The sequence below is a fragment of the Panthera pardus genome, unplaced genomic scaffold (assembly GCF_024362965.1).
Source record: "Panthera pardus isolate Hobbes unplaced genomic scaffold, ASM2436296v1 HiC_scaffold_12, whole genome shotgun sequence".
Taxonomy (NCBI): Eukaryota; Metazoa; Chordata; class Mammalia; order Carnivora; family Felidae; genus Panthera; species Panthera pardus.
In genome coordinates this window covers 17,023,473-17,041,935 of record NW_026526677.1, presented here as the reverse complement: position 1 = coordinate 17,041,935, position 18,463 = coordinate 17,023,473, and the positions used below count along the sequence as shown (strand labels likewise).

At 60.4% G+C, this 18,463-nt stretch overlaps 1 protein-coding gene across 1 annotated transcript; it reads left to right on the top strand.

The window, feature by feature from the left end:
* The first annotated feature begins 2,358 nt into the window (after positions 1–2,358).
* DGKZ (diacylglycerol kinase zeta) lies at positions 2,359–17,986 on the top strand. Its single transcript, XM_053899780.1, is given in 35 exon segments — positions 2,359–5,279; positions 5,623–5,731; positions 6,186–6,281; positions 6,571–6,648; positions 7,699–7,755; positions 8,122–8,190; positions 9,388–9,459; positions 9,565–9,681; positions 9,782–9,853; positions 10,126–10,141; positions 10,144–10,220; positions 10,479–10,561; positions 10,662–10,722; positions 10,825–10,938; positions 11,040–11,112; positions 11,115–11,179; positions 11,774–11,852; positions 12,048–12,103; positions 12,262–12,324; positions 12,428–12,501; positions 12,590–12,701; positions 13,072–13,257; positions 13,259–13,272; positions 13,474–13,574; positions 13,677–13,756; positions 13,848–13,917; positions 14,061–14,112; positions 14,585–14,731; positions 15,558–15,589; positions 15,800–15,843; positions 16,305–16,323; positions 16,326–16,424; positions 16,521–16,554; positions 16,780–16,879; positions 17,187–17,986. Coding segments are annotated over 35 exon segments (3,375 nt in total). The 5' UTR covers positions 2,359–4,542; the 3' UTR covers positions 17,304–17,986.
* The last annotated feature ends 477 nt before the right edge of the window (positions 17,987–18,463 follow it).

The window sequence follows — 18,463 nt, the reverse complement described above, 5'->3', positions numbered from 1 at the left end:
TCAGGTCAAAGGGGACTGCCCCCAACCCTTGCCTTCTGCTTCCTCCTTCCTGTATCTGTCTGGGTGGGTCTGGGGAGGAGCAGATCAGGGTCGGCCCTGGCACCACCATTCCTGGATGAGACTCTGAAGCTGATGGAAAAGGGAAGGGAAGGGAAAGGGTAGGCTGGGCTCCTGCCGCCACCAGACCCTGGTGAAGTAAACATTACTGGCCTGCTGGCCTCCTTTACCGTGCAACCCTGGCCCACCTGCTCCCTGCTGCGCGTTTGTTTTGTTTTGTTTTGAGCGGGCTCCTCTTAGCAAGTAAGGACCTTGGGAGAGCTGAGACCCTCCCTTACCGGCCCCCAGCTGTCTCCAGCTCCTTCCCTCTGACCATCCGGGCTGTGAGAGCAGAGCAGCCAGAGGTGGCTTCTGACCACTAGCCCCCTGGGAGGCGGCCTCCAGGTCCTTGCCCTGCAGCTACTTGGAAGTGGGGCCACCGAGCACCATTCTGAGCCTTCCCTGAGGAAAGGGGCACGTGGAGCCCTGCTCACAGCTGGGAGTGGGAACCCTGGCTGAATCCCATGGGGTGTCCTGTGTGAGCACCTCTAGGAACCAGGCCTGGTTGCTACCAGGGGCAGAGGGCATTTCTTCCAGCATGAGCAGTTACCCAGGTGGCTCTGGCTGCCGGGCTCTGTTCTTCATGCAGCGGGTGGTGGCCACCCTGGGTTCTCCTGCTTCCCTTTCTGGGTTCCCACTCCCGCCATGGGCAGAGACAAACTCCGGGAGATGGCATGATCTGCATGCCCTGCGTCTGCTGTGGGTGTAGGCCCTGCCATGCCCCTACTCTGCCAGGTATGTCAGGTGCTTTACACCATCGTCTCTTCAGAATCTGCCTTATGCCAGCCTTCTGAACTAGTTGGTATCATCCCCATTTTACAGATGAGAAAATTGAGGATCAGAAAGTTCAGTTGACCCACCCGGGAAAGCAATGGCAGACGCGGGATTCCCAAGCCCTTGGGCTTTTCCACTGGAAACTAACTAGCACAAGGTGTGAGATGGTCTGGGCTGAGAGGCCAGGAGTCCGGTTCTTTCTAGCCAGTAGCCAGTGAAGCTGGGACGCTCATGCCTGCTCACCCCCTGGCAGCTGCCCACAGCCACACTCGCTGCTATTCGTCAAGGGCACAAGGCCAGATGCCACCATGAGTGTCTCTCCTGTAGCATCCTTTGTCCTCCCTAGGCTCTCAACAGCCAGCTGGAGGTTCGTGGAGCCCTTGAGTCCTTTCCCATCCCACCCCTTTGGGTGACAAGCTCCGCTCAGGCTCCCCACCAGAACGCTGGGGGGCAGCCATTTTGCTCTGCTGTGGGCTTCTTCCAGTGACCTTTACACGTACTGTGTGGTATGTAGAAGATGACAGAGCATGAGGTGAGAAGACACTGCCGCTCAGAGCTGAGCTGTGGGGAAAGGCGGGGACAGGCCTGAGGCCAGGCCGAGCTTCTGACTGGACCAGGAGAAACCTCAGCAGAGATAGGAAGTCAGGAGTCAAGCTACTGCTGACCAGAGGACAGAGGTTTCTATGGAGACCACAGGAGCAGGAAGCACGGGCCCCGCAGGGAGGGGGCTTTGGGAACATAGAGGCATGGGTGCTTTGCAGGACAACTTGTCATAAAATGTCAGTTCGGCCAGCCTCGTAGCCTCCTCAGACAGACAAGGAAACTGAGGCCCGTGTGGGGACAGCTTTGCACGTGGTCACAGAACACTGGCCTGGCTCGCCTCGCCTGTCTTGCTCCTCGCTTGCAGTGACCGCACCACCAGGCAGCTGATGAGACTCCCGGACAGTTGAACTTGGGGCTGCCCGGAAGTGTGTGGGCTGGAACATGTCGTGAGGCAACCTCTGCCTCCTGGCCTCTCTTGTCAGTGTGGGTCTGGGGCAGCAGGCAGGGCCCAGACCTCCTCACTACCCGCAGAGTGCCTGGAACACCTCCCCCTACTGACTGCGGCCTTTTGTTTTCTGGGTGACACTAGCATCAGGCGGTGTGTCCGGGTGACTAATCTCCTCCAGGCTGGGCAGCTGTCACAGGGCAGCCTGACCAGACGGGCGGGGAAAGCTGACACCCTGGGGGAGTGCTGGCAAGCCAGTGCCCAGGCAGCAGTGGGCAGCTGGGCCTTCAGGCTTCTCTTCCCGGGTGCAGAGCAGACCCGAGTCAGGCAGACCTGGGTTCAAGTCCTAGTTCTGCTCCTGACCACCCTGGGGCCTTTGTTGCTCTTATTAGGGCTCCCTTCCCTACCCCATCTCACTTTAGTCCCAGCCTCGTGGCCCAAAAGGAAAGACGCTGCTCTCCACTACGGCTCTGGGATATGGGCTTTGCCTTCAGGTAGACTTGGGTTCCATCATTGGCCCCCCGTTGACTGGCTGTAGACTTTGGGCAGGTTACCGCCTTGTGCCTCAGTTTCCCATCAGGAACACGGCATGATGCCGTACCTGTCCTTTCATGTTGCTGTGGTTTATAAAATGATACGTGTGTTTGTAAAGGGCTTAGCAGAGTGCCTAGCGCACGGTGGGCACTCAGTAAATGTTAGCTGTGTTGATGCTGATTTTAGTAGGAAGCCAAGAGCTCTCTGTCCACTCCCGTTCTCCTGCCCTCAGAGCTTAACTCCTGCCCTTCTCCCTGTCACCTGCAGAGGCTGGGGGCTGGAGCAGGCAGAGACCAAGAGCCAGGCAGTCTCAAACATTGCTTCACCAGGCACGCTGCCTCAGCTGCTCACTGATCACAGGAGCTCGGACATCTTGGCCCCATCTGCCTCTCCCCTAATATCTGCCCCCATCCAGGGCTTCAGGCTTGCTGCACTCACAGGATGGTAGCAAATTAAAGAGTGGGTGTGTGGGCGGTGGGAGGAATGGGCAGTAGACATGCGGCCCGGTCCTCCACCTATCATCTACCGTCATTTGTCCAAGGCTGTCACCCACCACGTGTGACTTCTGCTGGGCCCTCAGCAGGCAGATGTCCCATGGCTGTGACTCAGACCTCTCTGTGGCTACCAGGGCCCAGGAGGTCACCTGATGGCGGGGCACAGGCATCCCTGGGCATTCTGGAGGCATCCCCCGTGCCCCAGCTTACCAGGAAGAGCTGAGGATGTAGAAATGCCAGTAGCCGGTGAAGAAGGGGCAGCCAGGAGTAGGTGAGCTGGTGAGGGAAGCTGGGCACATGTTCAGAACAGGTCAAGGAAGGATGGTTTGAGTGAGGATGGGCCCCATGGGTTCTGCCTCCTGCAGGAGGGAGCTCTGGGGCCGAGAGTTGGAGCTTCTAGTATTGGCTCCTAGGTCAAGGTGCAGTTCACAGCCTCCCTTGAGCGCAGGGCTGGAAGGGTTTTCAGACAGCACCTGTCACCTGGTACTTTCCCACACTGGGAGGTCCATACTAGGCCTTTCCAGAAGGGTAACACAGAGCAGTCTAGTACCAATAAAGTTCTTTTAGCCCCCCAGAGACAGAGATGCACACCCAGAACCCACCCAGAAGGCTTTTCTCTTGGCTCGGGCCTCTCTTTGCTCCCCATACAAAGTCCCCCTGGGTGAGGACTGGAGTGGCTTTCCCCCTGTGCAGCCCCCTTCCAGTTCTGAGGGCCTTGTTCCCCAGGGCCCTTATGATCCCTAAATCAGATCCTCTCCATTTCTAGTGCCACTCTGAGCCTGACCCCATGACTTGGGGCTGAGAGTCTGGGGGTCTTATCTAGACTGGGTTTCTTTCCTTTCCTTTCCTTTTTTTTCTTTTTTTTTTGTTAATGTTTGTTTATTTAGAGAGAGTGCAAAGGTGAGCGCGAGTGGGGGAGGGGCGGAGAGAAAGGGAAAGAGAAAATCCCAAGTAGGCTCCTCACGGGCAGTACTGCAATGTGGGGCTCGATCCCGTGAACTATGAGATCATGACCTGAGCCGAAATCAAGAGTTGGATGCCCAACCAACTGAGCCACCCAGATGCCCCATGGGTTTCTTTTCAGAGCGCCTCATTTTATTACCATAGCTTAGTTTGTGCTGTGTCCTAGGAGGGGACACCGAAAGCTAAAACCTGCCCTGAGTTGGTAGCCAAACAAAGGCCCAGTGAGAGGAAAAGACGAGGCTTATCCTTTGTTCCTCAGTCCATAGAGGCTGACTGCAAACTGGAACCCAGGACTGCAGACTTCCAGCTCCCATTTTTTCTTTTCCATCAGCCTCAGGCGAGGGAGGCAGAGGCCAGGGCTTTGTGGATTATGGTGCCTGGACAGGGGAGCCACATGGGTAGCTGGAAGCCCCTTGTACCCATTACTGCGGGAGCAGCATAGGGTATAACTGGGGAGAGCGCCAGTGCTTCCAACAGTGGTAAACGTGGGCTCCCTTGAGGATTCTGTGCTACCTTCAAACACCCCGTTTATGGGGGTCAGAGGCCACGGATCCTCCCGCTTCCTCCCTGTGTCCCTTCTCTGCTCAGAGGGCTGAGGCTGTGACTGGGCTCCCAGGCACAGGATGGGCCGCGGCCTGACCGAGCTCCTGATGCTCCCGATCTCTGCCCAACAGCCATCCACCTGCCCCTGCCATGGAGACCTTCTTTAGGAGACACTTCCAGAGGAAGGCGCCAGGCCCTGGGGAGGGGCAGCGGCGGCCCGGCTGCGTGGGGCTGCCCACAGGCAAGGTCCGACGCCGCTCCCCTGCCGGGCAGGCCTCCTCCTCGCTGCTCCAGCGGCGCCGCTCCAGCGCGCAGCTCCACGGCTGCCTCCTGAGCTGTGGGGTGGGGACCCGGGGCACCAGCCGCCGGCGCTCCAGCACCGTGCCCCCTGCCTGCAACCCCCGCTTCCTCGTGGATGAGGTGCCCGCCCCACAGCCTGCTGCTGTTGGGGCGCAGCTTCTGGGCACGCCTCTGCTGTTGGCTGGGCTTATGGGCACGAATGAGGAGGAGGAGGCAGCTCGGGAGGAAGACGTGACAGCTGCACCGTTGAGTGCCACCCAGCCAGGCACCAGGAGACCAGGCCCCTCCTCACACCGGGGCACCCTGCTGCCTGTGCCTCGCTACCTGCGCCGTCGCCGCCGTGCCTCCTCCCACCTGCTCCCCGCCGACGCGGTGTACGACCGTGCCCTCTGGGGCCTGCACGGTTACTACCGGCGCCTCAGCCAGCAGTGGCCCCCAGGCCAACACCCTGGCTCTGGGGGTCGAAGAGCCTCAGGCACCACAGCTGGCCCTGTGATGCCTGCTCGTGTGCGCCCGCTGTCCCGCAGGCGTCAGGTAGCCCTACGGCGCAAGTCAGCGGGACCCCAGACCTGGAGTGCCCTGCTTGCGTAGGTATAGCTGCGGCCGGCAGGGCGAGTGTGTGGCCCCCAAGGGGACTGGCCTGGAGGAAGGACCTTGAGGACTGTGCCTGGCCTGAGGGCACCCCGCTTGGGAATGGCCCTGGATAGTGCCTGGAAGCCAGCGCGCTCCCCAAGGGCTGTGAGGAGGGCTGAGTCTCCTGCAGGGAACCTCTCAGGGTCTTAGGTTGTCCTGGGGCATCTACCCTCCTCATTGCGGTCCCTGTCCTGGCCAAGGGTTAAAGTCACAGTGAGGGCAGAGATCCCAGGTAAGGGGAGAAGGAAGCAGAGTCACCAGATGCTCAGCTGGCCTCAGCGATCTCCTTTCCTGTAGGAAAGCCATCACCAAGTCGGGCCTCCAGCACCTGGCACCCCCTCCTCCCGCTCCCGGGGCCCTGTGCAGCGAGCCAGAGCGGCAGATCCGGAGCACTGTGGACTGGAGCGTGAGTGGCGGGGTGCTAGGAGGGAGGGACAGGTGGATGGGCTTGGAGCCACAGCAGCAGTTAGAGATGGAAGGAGGTGCTGGGGGCAGCTGTGAGAGGAGCCCATGGGCCTTCGGGTCAGGGCAGACCTCCTAGGGTATCCACATTTGAGCCAAGCCCTCAAGAGTAGGGACAGTGGGAGGGGCACCTAGCTGGTTCAGTTGGAGGAACTTGCGACTCTTGATCTTGGAGTTGTAAGTTCAAGCCCCACGCTGGGTGTAAAGATTACTTAAAAAAAAATTTTTTTTTAATCTTAAAAGAGTAGGGACATTGTGGAAACAGGATGGAGCAAAGTAGATTGTGGTGGCTGGAGCAGGTTTGTCTTGGGAGAGAGGAGGGCTGGTGGGGCAGCACAGGGACTGACTGGAGGGCTGGGTAGCAGGTTCGCGCTGAGCACGCTTGTCTCGCGGTCTAGGAGTCCGCAACCTATGGGGAGCACATCTGGTTCGAGACCAACGTGTCAGGGGACTTCTGCTATGTTGGGGAGCAGTACTGTGTAGCCAAGATGCTGGTGAGTGAGCTCTCTGCGGCATGCTGCCCCCTGCTGGTAGAGTGGGTCTAGAAGCCTGTAGACAGACCTCTGCTGGCCTTCTTGGGAAGGTGGGAACAGGACTGTCACCTGAGCGCCTGCTGTGGGCTGCCTGAGGATGGCAGGAGGAACGGGGGCTGTATTCTGGTGCCAGGATCGGGGGTTCCCAGTGAACAGAGAGGGAAGATGGAAGGATTTCTCTCCTGGCCCTGGGGCAGCATTCTGGACGGAGTTACCTGGTGCTTCAGGGCCTCCTCTTCATTTTCTGCAGCAGAAATCAGTGTCCCGGAGAAAGTGTGCAGCCTGCAAGATCGTGGTGCACACCCCCTGCATTGAGCAACTGGAGAAGGTAAGTGTGAGTGCTCAGCCTTTCCTGCCCCTCCCCTTTGGGTGCTGAAGCCCCTCAGCAAACACACATGTGTATTTCTGCACTGATACTCATGTTACAAGCGTTGCCTGCCAAGAGTGCCCCGGCCTGCGTGGTGGTGAAGAGCCAAAGACCCTCGAGCTGAAATGCCTGCATTTGAGTCCTGTCTCCCTCCTCTCCTTTATTAGCTACCCTATCCCCACTGCCCAGAACAAGCCTGGCACAGAGTGGGGCTCACTATGGATGAATAATGAGCGATGGCCGAGACCCCGTTTTATTAGCACCTAAATTAACATTTAGAAGGGGCCATGGTCTTGCCGAAGCTAGGCCACTCCTGTGTAGCCCTGGCCCGTGCTTCTAAAGCAAGGTAGAGGGGACATTGAGCAGGCAGATCCAGGCCAAGGGTGGGGGGCTCCCCAGGCAGCAGAAACCCCGATCAGCACATGGGAAAGCTTGTAGGACTAGGAGTGGCATCAGCAAGGCTAATGTGGGTCACTTGCCCCAGCCCCTGACTCATAGAGTGAGGTTTCCCTGCAACTTTGCTAAGGCTGAAGCAGGGACAGTTGGGAAAAGAGAGACAAACGTAGCCCCAGGTGTTACAGAGGCTAAGATGGGATCACACCAGTTTTCATAAGTGAGCTAATGGTCTCCAGGGACCAGCCAGCACAAGTCTGCAAGCACCGATCAGGGTGCCTGCACGTGCCTAGGTTGGGAGCATTCGAGGGTAAGGGGAAAATGTGGGAGGGGTAAACCATACTGCCTTTTAATGGTGGGGGAGTAGACACAAAACTCCAAGTCTCCCCCATCCCAGGATACTAACAGAGGGAGGAAAAAGTCCTTCTGGCTATGGTGGAGAGGAGGCAGGGATGCAGGAGGGCTTCTGAAAAGAGGTGTCTCACATTCTGAGGGCTCCCAGGATGATTTGGGGCTATCTCTACCTTGTGAGTGACACTTCCCTGGAGGAGGTGGCTATATGCCTGACTCCGTGAAAGGAGGTTCTGACATTTGGGTGGTCATTGCAATGTTTCACAGATAAATTTCCGCTGTAAGCCGTCCTTCCGTGAATCAGGCTCCAGGAACATCCGTGAGGTAAGTGCCCAGGGTAGTTACAGGTAAGGAGGCCCCAAGTTTCCTGAGTGGACTTCTCCACAGTGTCTCCAGAGTGCCACCAGGGGACTCAGCAACTTCGAGGCTGCTCTGGGGCCCAGGGAGGTGCAGGGCTGAGGCTCTGAGAGCGTCTCAATGGGGAAGGCCTGGCAGGCCCTGCTTGCAGAGTGGATGGGACACTGCCTGCCTCTTGTGCCTCCTCACTCTTCTCCCCTACCCCGAGCCTCAGTCCCCACCTTGAGGCCATGGAGAGAAGTCTCCAGCCCCTCTCACCTCACACACACTCCTGCAGAGAGCTTCCTGCAGCCCCACCCCTCACTCCGGTGATACTCTCTCTTCCTCCACCAGCCAACATTTGTGCGCCACCACTGGGTACACAGGCGACGCCAGGATGGCAAGTGTCGGCACTGTGGGAAGGTGAGGCCCTGCCCAGGGAAGTTGGCCAGCCTGATGACCACCGGACCTGGGCCCTGTGGCCCCCGAGCCTCAGGCTGTGCATCCAGTGTGACCTGCCCATCACCGACTGTTTCTCCTGAGTGCAGAGTCCTAGGGCTCTGTTTCAACCTGGCTGAGGTGCCCATTCAGTTCCAAAACACCTAGGCTTCTGGACAGAGCAGGAGAGCAGGGAAGAAAGTTCTCTTCTAGTGCAGGGTATCTGGACTGCTTGGAAATTACACGTGAGCCCTCTGAGAATTAGACTTACTCATTTAGTAACTCGGCAGATACTTGTTGAACGCCTGTTGGGTGCTGAGCCCCACTGGGTAGTGGGTAGTGGGTCCCTGCCCTCCTGGAGGAGGAGGGTGTGGCTTGAAGACAGACTCTGCAGGCAGTCTTCCTGAGCACAGTCCACAGTGTGGTGGTCACTTAGTCATTGTCTGCTTCCTGTGCGTCTCTGTCAGTAAGCATAGGCCATGGAAGGTCGAGGGGCCTTGTCCCTCTTTTCCTTTGCCCACTTTCAGTGCCAAGCACAGCCTGGCACCCAGCAGGCCCTCGGTAACGTTTGTAGGGCGAACAAGGGTATGAATGTGATAGGTACTGTGAAGAAGCGTGAAGCGCTGGAAATGCCCAGGGGCCTGGGGGTCTGGGGTCAGGGAGGAGGGCATCTCAGCCTACAGGAGTTAGCTGTGGATCCTTTGAGCAGATCACATGTGTGCACCCAACGCCTTGCAGTTAACTTCAGAGAGTCATAAGCCTCCCTGCTCCAGGGGCTTATTTTACAGGGGTTTTTTTGGTCATTTTGTTCTGTTTTTTATTTTATTTTATTTATTTTTATTTACTTTTATGTTTTATTTATTTTTGAGAGAGAGAGAGAAAGCAAGCACGGGAGGGACAGAGAAAGAGAGGGAGACACAGAATCTGAAGACAGGCTCCAGGCTCTGAGCTAGCTATCAGCACAGAGCCCGACGCGGGGCTTGAACCCACGAACCGCGAGATCATGACCTGAGCCGAAGTCGGACGCTTAACCGACTGAGCCACCCAGGCACCCCATTGTTTTTTTAATTTTAAAAAATGTGCTCAATTTCCCGGGGTGGAGAGAGGTTGGCAACAGAAGAGGGGTTGGGCCTGCTGCTCTGGACCTGGTCCCTGGTGCCCCAACCACCCCCTTCCCCCTAGGGCTTCCAGCAGAAGTTCACCTTCCACAGCAAGGAGATCGTGGCCATCAGTTGCTCCTGGTGCAAGCAAGCAGTGAGTGCTCGCCCTGCCCCGCCGTAGGCCGTCCCCTGGGCTGCACTGGGTGGGGGTCCCCAGGCCTCAGCTCAGCCCGGCTCAGCTGTGCCCCCTCCTCTCTAGTACCACAGCAAGGTGTCCTGCTTCATGCTGCAGCAGATCGAGGAGCCGTGCTCTCTGGGGGTCCACGCTGCCGTGGTCATCCCACCCACCTGGATCCTTCGCGCTCGAAGGCCCCAGGTGAGTCTTGCCTGCACCCTTGACACCACTCCCACGTTTGGACTCTGCTGGCTACCCCAGCCCTTCCACCTTGTCACCAATGCCCCTGCTTCCCTCGCAGAATACCCTCAAGGCAAGCAAGAAGAAAAAGAGAGCATCCTTTAAGAGGAAATCTAGCAAGAAAGGGCCAGAGGTTAGTCCTGGGGCTGGGTGGGCCACTGGAGGGGAACAGGAAAGAGGGGCCTGTTTCTTGGAATACTGAGGCCCCTGGGCTGATGATGCAGCCTTTGGTGGGTCAGTTTGGGCTCTGGGCCCCAGAGGAGGGTGTGAGGCCAGATCCGAGTTGCCTCTGTATGGCCAGGCCCACTTAAGGTCTGACCTGGAGGTAGTATGAGGGCGCACTGCCGAAAATGGGGGTAAGGTCTTCAAGACAGGAAAGAGCCTTATTGTCTCTCTGTCTCCAAGGAGGGCCGCTGGAGACCTTCATCATCAGGCCCACCCCGTCCCCCCTCATGAAGCCCCTGCTGGTGTTTGTGAACCCCAAGAGTGGGGGCAACCAGGTACGCACAGCCTCCCCTCTCCACCGGGAGCCTTGGGGGAGGACGGGTTCCGGCTCTGCACCCTCCCCTCCCCAGCAACTGCTCCCAGGTTCCATGGCAGGCTCCTGCCCATCCCTCTTTCCCAGAGATACTGAGGAGATCTGATTCTGTCTCCACCCCTTGCCCCTCGCTGGGCCTGCTTCCCACAGCACAGCCTTCTCATGTGCTTTTCCCCACTTCAGCCCACCAGCCCTGACTGACTCCCCCGGTCCCCCGCAGGGCGCTAAGATCATCCAGTCCTTCCTGTGGTATCTCAATCCCCGACAAGTCTTTGACCTGAGCCAGGGAGGGCCCAAGGAGGCGTAAGTACTTGCCAAGGCTCCGTGGGGACAGTGGCAGGGGGCTTGCCTGGCACTCAGGGTAGGGTGTACGTACCCTGACACTTCGGTCCTCCAACCCCAGGCTGGAGATGTACCGCAAAGTGCACAACCTGCGGATCCTGGCGTGCGGAGGCGACGGCACGGTGAGTTCTCCCGCTGCTCGCTTCTCGAGTCTCCCGCCTCTCTGGGGCCTGAGCCTGGGCCCCGCTGGTCTGACATGGCCTCTTGTGCTCTGCCCCCTCCAGGTCGGCTGGATCCTCTCCACCCTGGACCAGCTGCGCTTAAAACCACCGCCGCCTGTTGCCATTCTGCCCCTGGGCACTGGCAATGACTTGGCCCGTACCCTCAACTGGGGAGGGGTAAGAGCCCACGGCAGGGTAGGAGAGCTGGGGGTGGGCCGTGCAACCCTGCACGCCTCTCCCCAGGAGAGGCTCGGTTCCTGAGCCCTTTGTCCCACCAGGGCTACACGGATGAGCCCGTGTCCAAGATCCTCTCCCACGTGGAGGAGGGGAATGTAGTGCAGCTAGACCGCTGGACCTCCGTGCTGAGCCCAACCCCGACGCGGGGCCCGAGGAGCGTGACGAGGGCGCCACTGACCGGGTAGGGCGGCCAGGGCCAGGGGCAGCCGCTACAGTGGGGGCGGGGGGCTAGTCTCAGGAGACCCGGGCTGGCCTCCTCTTTCTCACTTGCCAGTTCAGGGACTTTGGGCAAATCTCTTCGTTTCTCCAGACTTTCAGCTTCTTCCGTACAATGGTAATAATGGTACTCCACAAGCTAGTTGTTATTCAGCCACTTGGCAAATATTTACTGAATATCTGCCACATGCCAGGCACCATTTTAAGCGGCAACCAAGCAAAGTCCCTGTTCTCACAGAGCTCCTAGAGAATATGGCACTTTGGGGAAGAAGCATCATGGGGGGCAGAAAGCCAGGGAAGAGAGTGTCAGCAGAGCTGGGGCTGTTTTGTGTATGGGGCGCTTGGAGGAGCCTCACCGGAGCCGGAAGCTGAGAGGGCAGAGCCTCAGGCGGGGAACTGGCTGGAGGAAGAACTTTGTGGTAGATCCTCTTAACTGGGGGAAAGGCTTCCAAAAGTGCATGGGCTTAGCGAGCCTGGTGGCCCCTGGCCTGGGCCAGGCCAGAGCAGGGAGGGGTCTGTTAGGCGCAGCCCTGATGCTGGCCCCGTGACCTTTTTCCAGCTGCCCCTGGATGTCTTCAACAACTACTTCAGCCTGGGCTTCGATGCCCACGTCACCCTGGAGTTTCACGAGTCTCGAGGTTGGCAACCTCTTGCTGAGGAGGCATTGGGAGGCTGGGGAGGAAGAGACACAGGAGGGTCCCTGAGAGGGTCAGAACTTGCCCCCAGCAGTAAAATAAAGGCACTTGTTCCCAGCCCTTCCTCCCCACCCCAGCTTGGGAAGCCCCAGCAAGTTCAGAATGACTGACTGTCCCCTGTTTCTTATCGCCACCCAGAGGCCAACCCAGAGAAATTCAACAGCCGCTTTCGAAATAAGATGTTCTACGCCGGGGTGAGTCTGGGGTCTGCCAGCAATAGCCCCCACCATGCCCACTATTCTACCACCTAAGCCCCCTGCCCACCTGTGTCTGCTAGGCCACAGGACCCCTTCTGGGCAGTGGTAAGGGAAAGTCTCTGTTACCAGATGGTGATGCCCTCTGTCTCCCACAGACAGCCTTCTCTGACTTCCTGATGGGCAGCTCTAAGGACTTGGCCAAGCACATCCGAGTGGTGGTAAATGGACCAAGCTGGCAGGCAGAGTGGGTGGGCCCAGCAGAGAGGGAGGCTGCCTTGGCACGGCTGTATAGCTTACACCCTCCCCTGTTCCTGCCTCCAGTGTGATGGAACCGACCTGACCCCCAAGATCCAGGACCTGAAGCCCCAGTGCATTGTTTTCCTGAATATTCCCAGGTGAGGAGGGGAGGGCTCTGTGTGGGCCCAGCTGTCTCCATCCTGCAGGACTGTCCTCTGAAGGCCCTTGTGTTGCCTTCCCCTCCAGGTACTGCGCAGGCACCATGCCCTGGGGCCACCCTGGGGAGCACCACGACTTTGAGCCCCAGCGGCATGATGATGGCTACCTCGAGGTCATTGGCTTTACCATGACGTCCCTGGTGAGTGGGCCAGCAAGGGACCTGTCTGGAGCCCCGGCTCTGCTTTGCCCCTGGCTCTGTCCCCACAGTGACCAAGAATACTGTTCCAAGATGGAAGGGGGGCGATTACCGAACTTCCTTTCACTGGCTGAGATAGGAGAATTCATGCTCATCTCCCTGGCTGGGGTCTCCCCTTCCCTCCCTCCCTTCCCCCAGCAGGGTCTCACTCTTCCCTCAGCTCTCTGACTGGGGTATTGTCCTCCCTCTCTGCTCTCTGTCTGGGGGGGTCACTGTCATTGTGTTCCCTGGCCAGAGCATCCCTGGGGGGAACAGAGCTGGGGGCCCCACTGCCCCTGCCCTGGCGCCTGACCTGAGCCTTTTGTGCCCACAGGCAGCGCTGCAGGTGGGCGGGCACGGTGAGCGGCTGACACAGTGCCGCGAGGTGGTGCTCACCACGTCTAAGGCCATCCCGGTGCAGGTGGATGGCGAGCCCTGCAAACTCGCGGCCTCTCGTATTCGCATCGCCCTGCGCAACCAGGCCACCATGGTGCAGAAGGCCAAGCGGCGGAGTGCCGCCCCCCCTGCATAGCGAGTACGTCCCCCTCCCGGCCACCTGCCCCGGACCCAAGGCCAGACTCTGCCCCTCTCTTGAGCCTTGGTTTCCCCAGCCGGAAAGGGGGCCTCCAGTCCCTCTGCCCCAGGGAAGCTGGGCAGGGCCCTCAGTCTGCCCCTCAGTGGTTGGCTGAGGATCCTTGCCATGTGCCCTCTTCCCACCCTCTGCCCCGTGCCTCAGCCAGCAGCCCGTGCCTGAGCAGCTGCGGATCCAGGTGAGCAGAGTCAGCATGCATGACTACGAGGCCCTGCATTACGATAAGGAGCAGCTCAAGGAGGCCTGTGAGTAGTGACAGTTGGGGGCAAGGAGCTGCCGAGGCCGGGGTGGGGGGGGGGGAGGCAGGAGGATACGGCCAGCTGCTGACGGCCTGCTCTGTCCCCCAGCCGTGCCACTGGGCACCGTGGTGGTCCCAGGAGACAGCGACCTAGAGCTCTGCCGGGCGCACATCGAGAGGCTCCAGCAGGTGAGGGAGGGGGTCAGGAGCCCGTCCCGCTTGTGCCAGCTGCTGCAGTTTCCTTTCTCTCCCAACTCCCGGCCTCCGCCTCTCTCAGCAGGAGCACGAAGGTGCTGGAGCCAAGTCCCCCACCTGCCAGAAACTGTCCCCCAAGTGGTGCTTCCTGGACGGTGAGTGGCCTGAAGGACCAGCTCCTGGCAGTCCCGGGCTGTGTCCTGCCCCCTCCCTCAGGGCTCCTGGTGGGGCAGCAGAAAATCTGGGCCTGGACAAGGGCCTCCTGTCCCCTCAGCCGGGCTCTCTGCCTTCCCCACAGCCACCACTGCCAGCCGCTTCTACAGGATCGACCGGGCCCCAGGTGAGCACTCGCGGCCCTCCATCCATCGCTGGCTCCGAGCCACCCGAGGGCCCTCTCCTGTTGGCCCACACTTCCACAGATGGGCTCCCCACCCCCTAGTCCTCATACTGTGTCGCGCCCGCACACCTGCTCGGGCCGCAGACAGGGCATGGCCCTGCCCTCCAGACTGGCACGCACGCCGCCAACAGTGAAGGGAGCTGGCGTTCCCAGAAAAGTCTTGCTGGGTGGGTGCGAGGGCCTGGGAACACAGATGCCGCCCAGCGAGACACAGATGCTAAGGCACTTCTGCCAGAGGCTGGGCAGCCTGGGTAAAGGCTCAGCAGTGGGAAGGGGCTGGGAAGGCCCCTCACCCGGCTTGCGCCTGCTCGCGTTCATGCTCCTAGCAGAGGCTTCTCCAGGTCCGTTGGCCTTGCCCCTGCACCCCCACCATCGGCGGCCCTGGAAGATCCTGACCCTTGGTCCCTGACCTCCCCACCCCACAGGAACACCCTCAACTATGTGACTGAGATCGCACAGGATGAGATTTATATTCTGGACCCTGAGCTTCTGGGGGCATCGGCCCGGCCTGACCTCCCAACCCCCACTTCCCCTCTTCCCACCTCCCCCTGCTCACCCCACACCTCCGGTGAGTCCTGCCGCTCCTCCAGCCCCCCCCCCCCCCCCCCCCCCCCCCCCCCGGGCTCTAAACCCCACCCACCCCACCCACAAGCCAGAAGCTCCTGAAGTCCCGCCTTCAACACCAGACACATGTCGGTGTCAAGCTAGCTGCTGGGGTCCCCACAGGCTGAGTCATTGGCAGAGAACCGAACCTGGCCACACCCCAGTTGACCAGTCCCTTGACCCCAGGAAAGTGCGTCACTGACCATCCTGTGGCGCTGGGTTCCCCGCCTCCCCCCACCCCCCCCCCCCCACTTCTCTATGAGTCCTGTTCCCCATCCCCCAACATCCGAGCACTCCAACCTCACCCCTCCACCCACCCACCCTCCATCCCCGCTGCCCAGCACAGTGCCCTGCCCAGGTTGTCCGGGCCTCAAGTTTGCCTTCCCTCTGCACTTGTCCTTCCTGCCTCAGACACTTCCCCCGTTCCTCATCGAGCTGCCCCCTCCACTCAGACCGCAGCTTGGGAGTTTCCTCCTCAGAGGAGTCTTCCCAGGAACCCCAGCTGAAGTTGCTGTGCGAGCGATCACACCGCGCTGTCTCTGTTCCTCAGCGCTTCCCACTCTCAGAACGCCTTATATATTTGTTGACTTGTTCGTCTCCCTGACTGGAATGTAAGCTCCCTGCGAGCGAGCTCTCGGTCTTGCTCACGGCTGTATCACCAGCACCCAGAACAGCACCTGCCATGTAGGCAACAATAAACTGTTGAAGGAACGCAGGGAGCACCTTGGGGCGGGGAGGGGGACCAGCTGGGCCTGTGCCATCGCCGGCTCACATCTCACCCCGCTCTGCTTGCAGGTCACTGCCAGGGGATGTGGCACCCCCCAAAGGTGAGGGCTCTCCCTTCTCCCCGGCCCCAGGTGGGGTGGAGCCCACACACATCCTCCCACAACCGGCAAGGTCCGCACGGTCACACGGACCACAGCCGAGCCCTCAGCACACGTGCCCCGGCAGGCCCGCCCTCCCCCACAGCACGTTCGTGCACCGACACGAGCCGGGGCCTCCGGCCCCAGAGTGTAACAGGCAGGTGTTCCGTGCAGGTGAAGAGCTGATTGAGGCCGCCAAGAGGAACAACTTCTGTAAGGTACTAGCGAGGGGCTCGGCTTCTCCCTTCTGTGCCATGTGGGGTGGGTCCTCGGGGTGGGGCCAAGGGTTGGCCTGTTTGGGAGCCAGCCACTGGCCCGCTGCAGAATCTCCATGGTGATTGTCCCATTCCACCTTGTTCCCGTCCCTGTCCCCCTCCCGGTGTCCCTTCGTAGGGGCTTCCTGGCACAGCCTGCCTGTCCCCGGTGCTCAGAAAGGAGCAAGTCTTAGAGGAACTGCAGGCTCCAGGGCTTGGTCATCAGTGGTCCTGGGGAGTTCATGGGCCCCTGGGGTGTGAGAAGCCCAGTGTCTCTCCCCTACGCTCCAGAAAGACCCCCAGAGGGATGATGTGTGAGCACAGTAGCGTCAGGCCTGCGGCCTGTATGAGATGGGGCGTTTCTGTGGCTGGCAGGGGGGTAGCCCTGAGGAGCCCCAGCCCTGCTCTCTGCCTCCTGCCCTCAGCTCCAGGAGCTGCACCGAGCTGGGGTGACCTCATGCACCGGGACGAGCAGAGCCGCACGCTCCTGCACCATGCGGTCAGCACGGGCAGCAAGGAAGTGGTCCGCTACCTGCTGGACCACGGTGAGCTGAGCCACTGGGGGCCCCGGGGCCGGGGGCCGCAGCGGGAGGAGGGAAGGGCGTCAGGCCTCTCTGACCTCCCCCTCCCCTCTTCTCTAGCGCCCCCAGAGATCCTTGATGCTGTGGAGGAGAAGTGAGTATCTGGGCATCGGGAGACCTTGGTTGCTCTGGAACCCGCCCTGTCTTCATCTAGCCCTTCCCACTCGGTTCATGGTCAGAGCCCATAAACCCTTCCAGGCCACCTCTGTCCTGCCCTTGCCCCACAGCTCTGAGCTTCGTGCTCTAATAGCCCTCTGGAGACAGACGAGAGGGCCCTGAGAACAGGATGGGGGTCCACAGCCAGCCCCTGTTTCCGCAGTGGGGAGACCTGTCTGCACCAGGCAGCGGCCTTGGGCCAGCGTACCATCTGCCACTACATCGTGGAGGCTGGGGCCTCTCTCATGAAGACAGACCAGCAGGTGAGCAGACTAGCAGGAAGTCCACACCAGCACAAACCAACCCTTTCCCAAACTCGGGCCCTTGTAAGTGGGGAGCCACAGGGGAGGGCCGCCGCTCGGGACCCGAAGCTGTCCTTCAGCCAGCATAGTCCCGATCCTGAGAAACCTGGGCCAGCGGAGGGTGGGGGGTGGATGACTGCCTGGCCTTTGAGGCTTTTCCCTCCCCCACTGGCAGCCCGGAGGGAAGGTTCCCTGCCCTCTCCCAAGCCTGGGGGGGGGGGGGGGGTCAACAGGTCCCTGAACTGATGGTGGCAACCCCCTCATCCAGGGTGACACCCCCCGGCAGCGGGCCGAGAAGGCTCAGGACACCGAGCTCGCCGCCTACCTAGAGAACCGGCAGCACTACCAGATGATCCAGCGGGAGGACCAAGAGACGGCTGTGTAGCTGTGAGGCTGACACCAGGGCAGCGAGGAGGGACAGGGCCAGCCTGAGGACGAGCCCCCTCATCGCCCACCTCACTGCCACATTCCAGTCGGACTACCACGGGGGGACCCGTGCCCCAGGGAAGGAGCCCCGTGCTGCCCCCTGAGGAGCCGCCCGCCCCGGACGAGGGTTGGACTCTGAGGAGCTGGGGGGTCTCACCTGTCCCCCTGAGCCCCAGCCCGACCCGGGGCCTACGGGGGAACAGGAAACTGGACTGGGCTGGGCAGGCCTTTGGGGGACGGGGCTGGACCACTTCAGGGCAGCCCTCGCCCTCACCGCAGCGGGTGCCCTCGTGGGGTTTAGGAGTAGAGGGGGAGGGCAGAGGGGCTTGAGGCCCTATCAGGGAGCCTTCAGGAAGAGGCTTCCTAAGCCACCTGCTCCTTTAGGGGCCCCACCCCGAGCCTCCTGGCAGCTTGGGCCCTCTCTCCTGCCCGGACTCCACCCTTCCCAGGGCTTCCTTCCAGAAACAGCCTGCTGCATTTGCCTGCCCGCTGCCCTGCTTGGCACCTACCCCCGGTGACCCTCCCTATGTACTCAGTCATTTCATCGATGCCCGACTGTGTGGCCTGGGGGTTGGAGTGGGGCTCTCGTGGTGACATGTTTACAGCTGGGTGTGACTCAGTAAAGTGGATTTTTTTCCTTTCTGCTCTTTTTTTTTTTTTTTTTTTTGGCTGGGAAGGTCTTCCAGAAGCAGTGGGATCTGGTGGAGGGGGACTGGACACCCTGGACCCAGACCCCTTTGGGGAGGGGGGCGTGCCAGGACCTGGCCGAGACCTGACCTCTGCCTGGCTGCCTAGCTCTGCGGGGCCGGGGGGAGGAGCTGATTTCCTCTCGCTTCCCGCTTCCCGCAGGGACGATAACAATGAAAGTGAAAGAGAGGTGGGGCGGGGGTGAGGCCTGTATTCTTTGGCCCCTTTGCCCTATGGCCTTGGGCAAGCTCCTTCCCCCAGGCCTCAGTCGCATTTACTCTTTAGGGGATCGGGTGAGGTGATTTCCCAAGGTCGGAAGGGGTGGGCATTTGCAGCTGCCGCCGTGGCTGCATCTGGAACTTCTCAGACGGCTCTCGTCAGCTCCCTAGCCTTACCAAATCCAGCCTGCGGGCTCCTCCTCCAACAACTCCC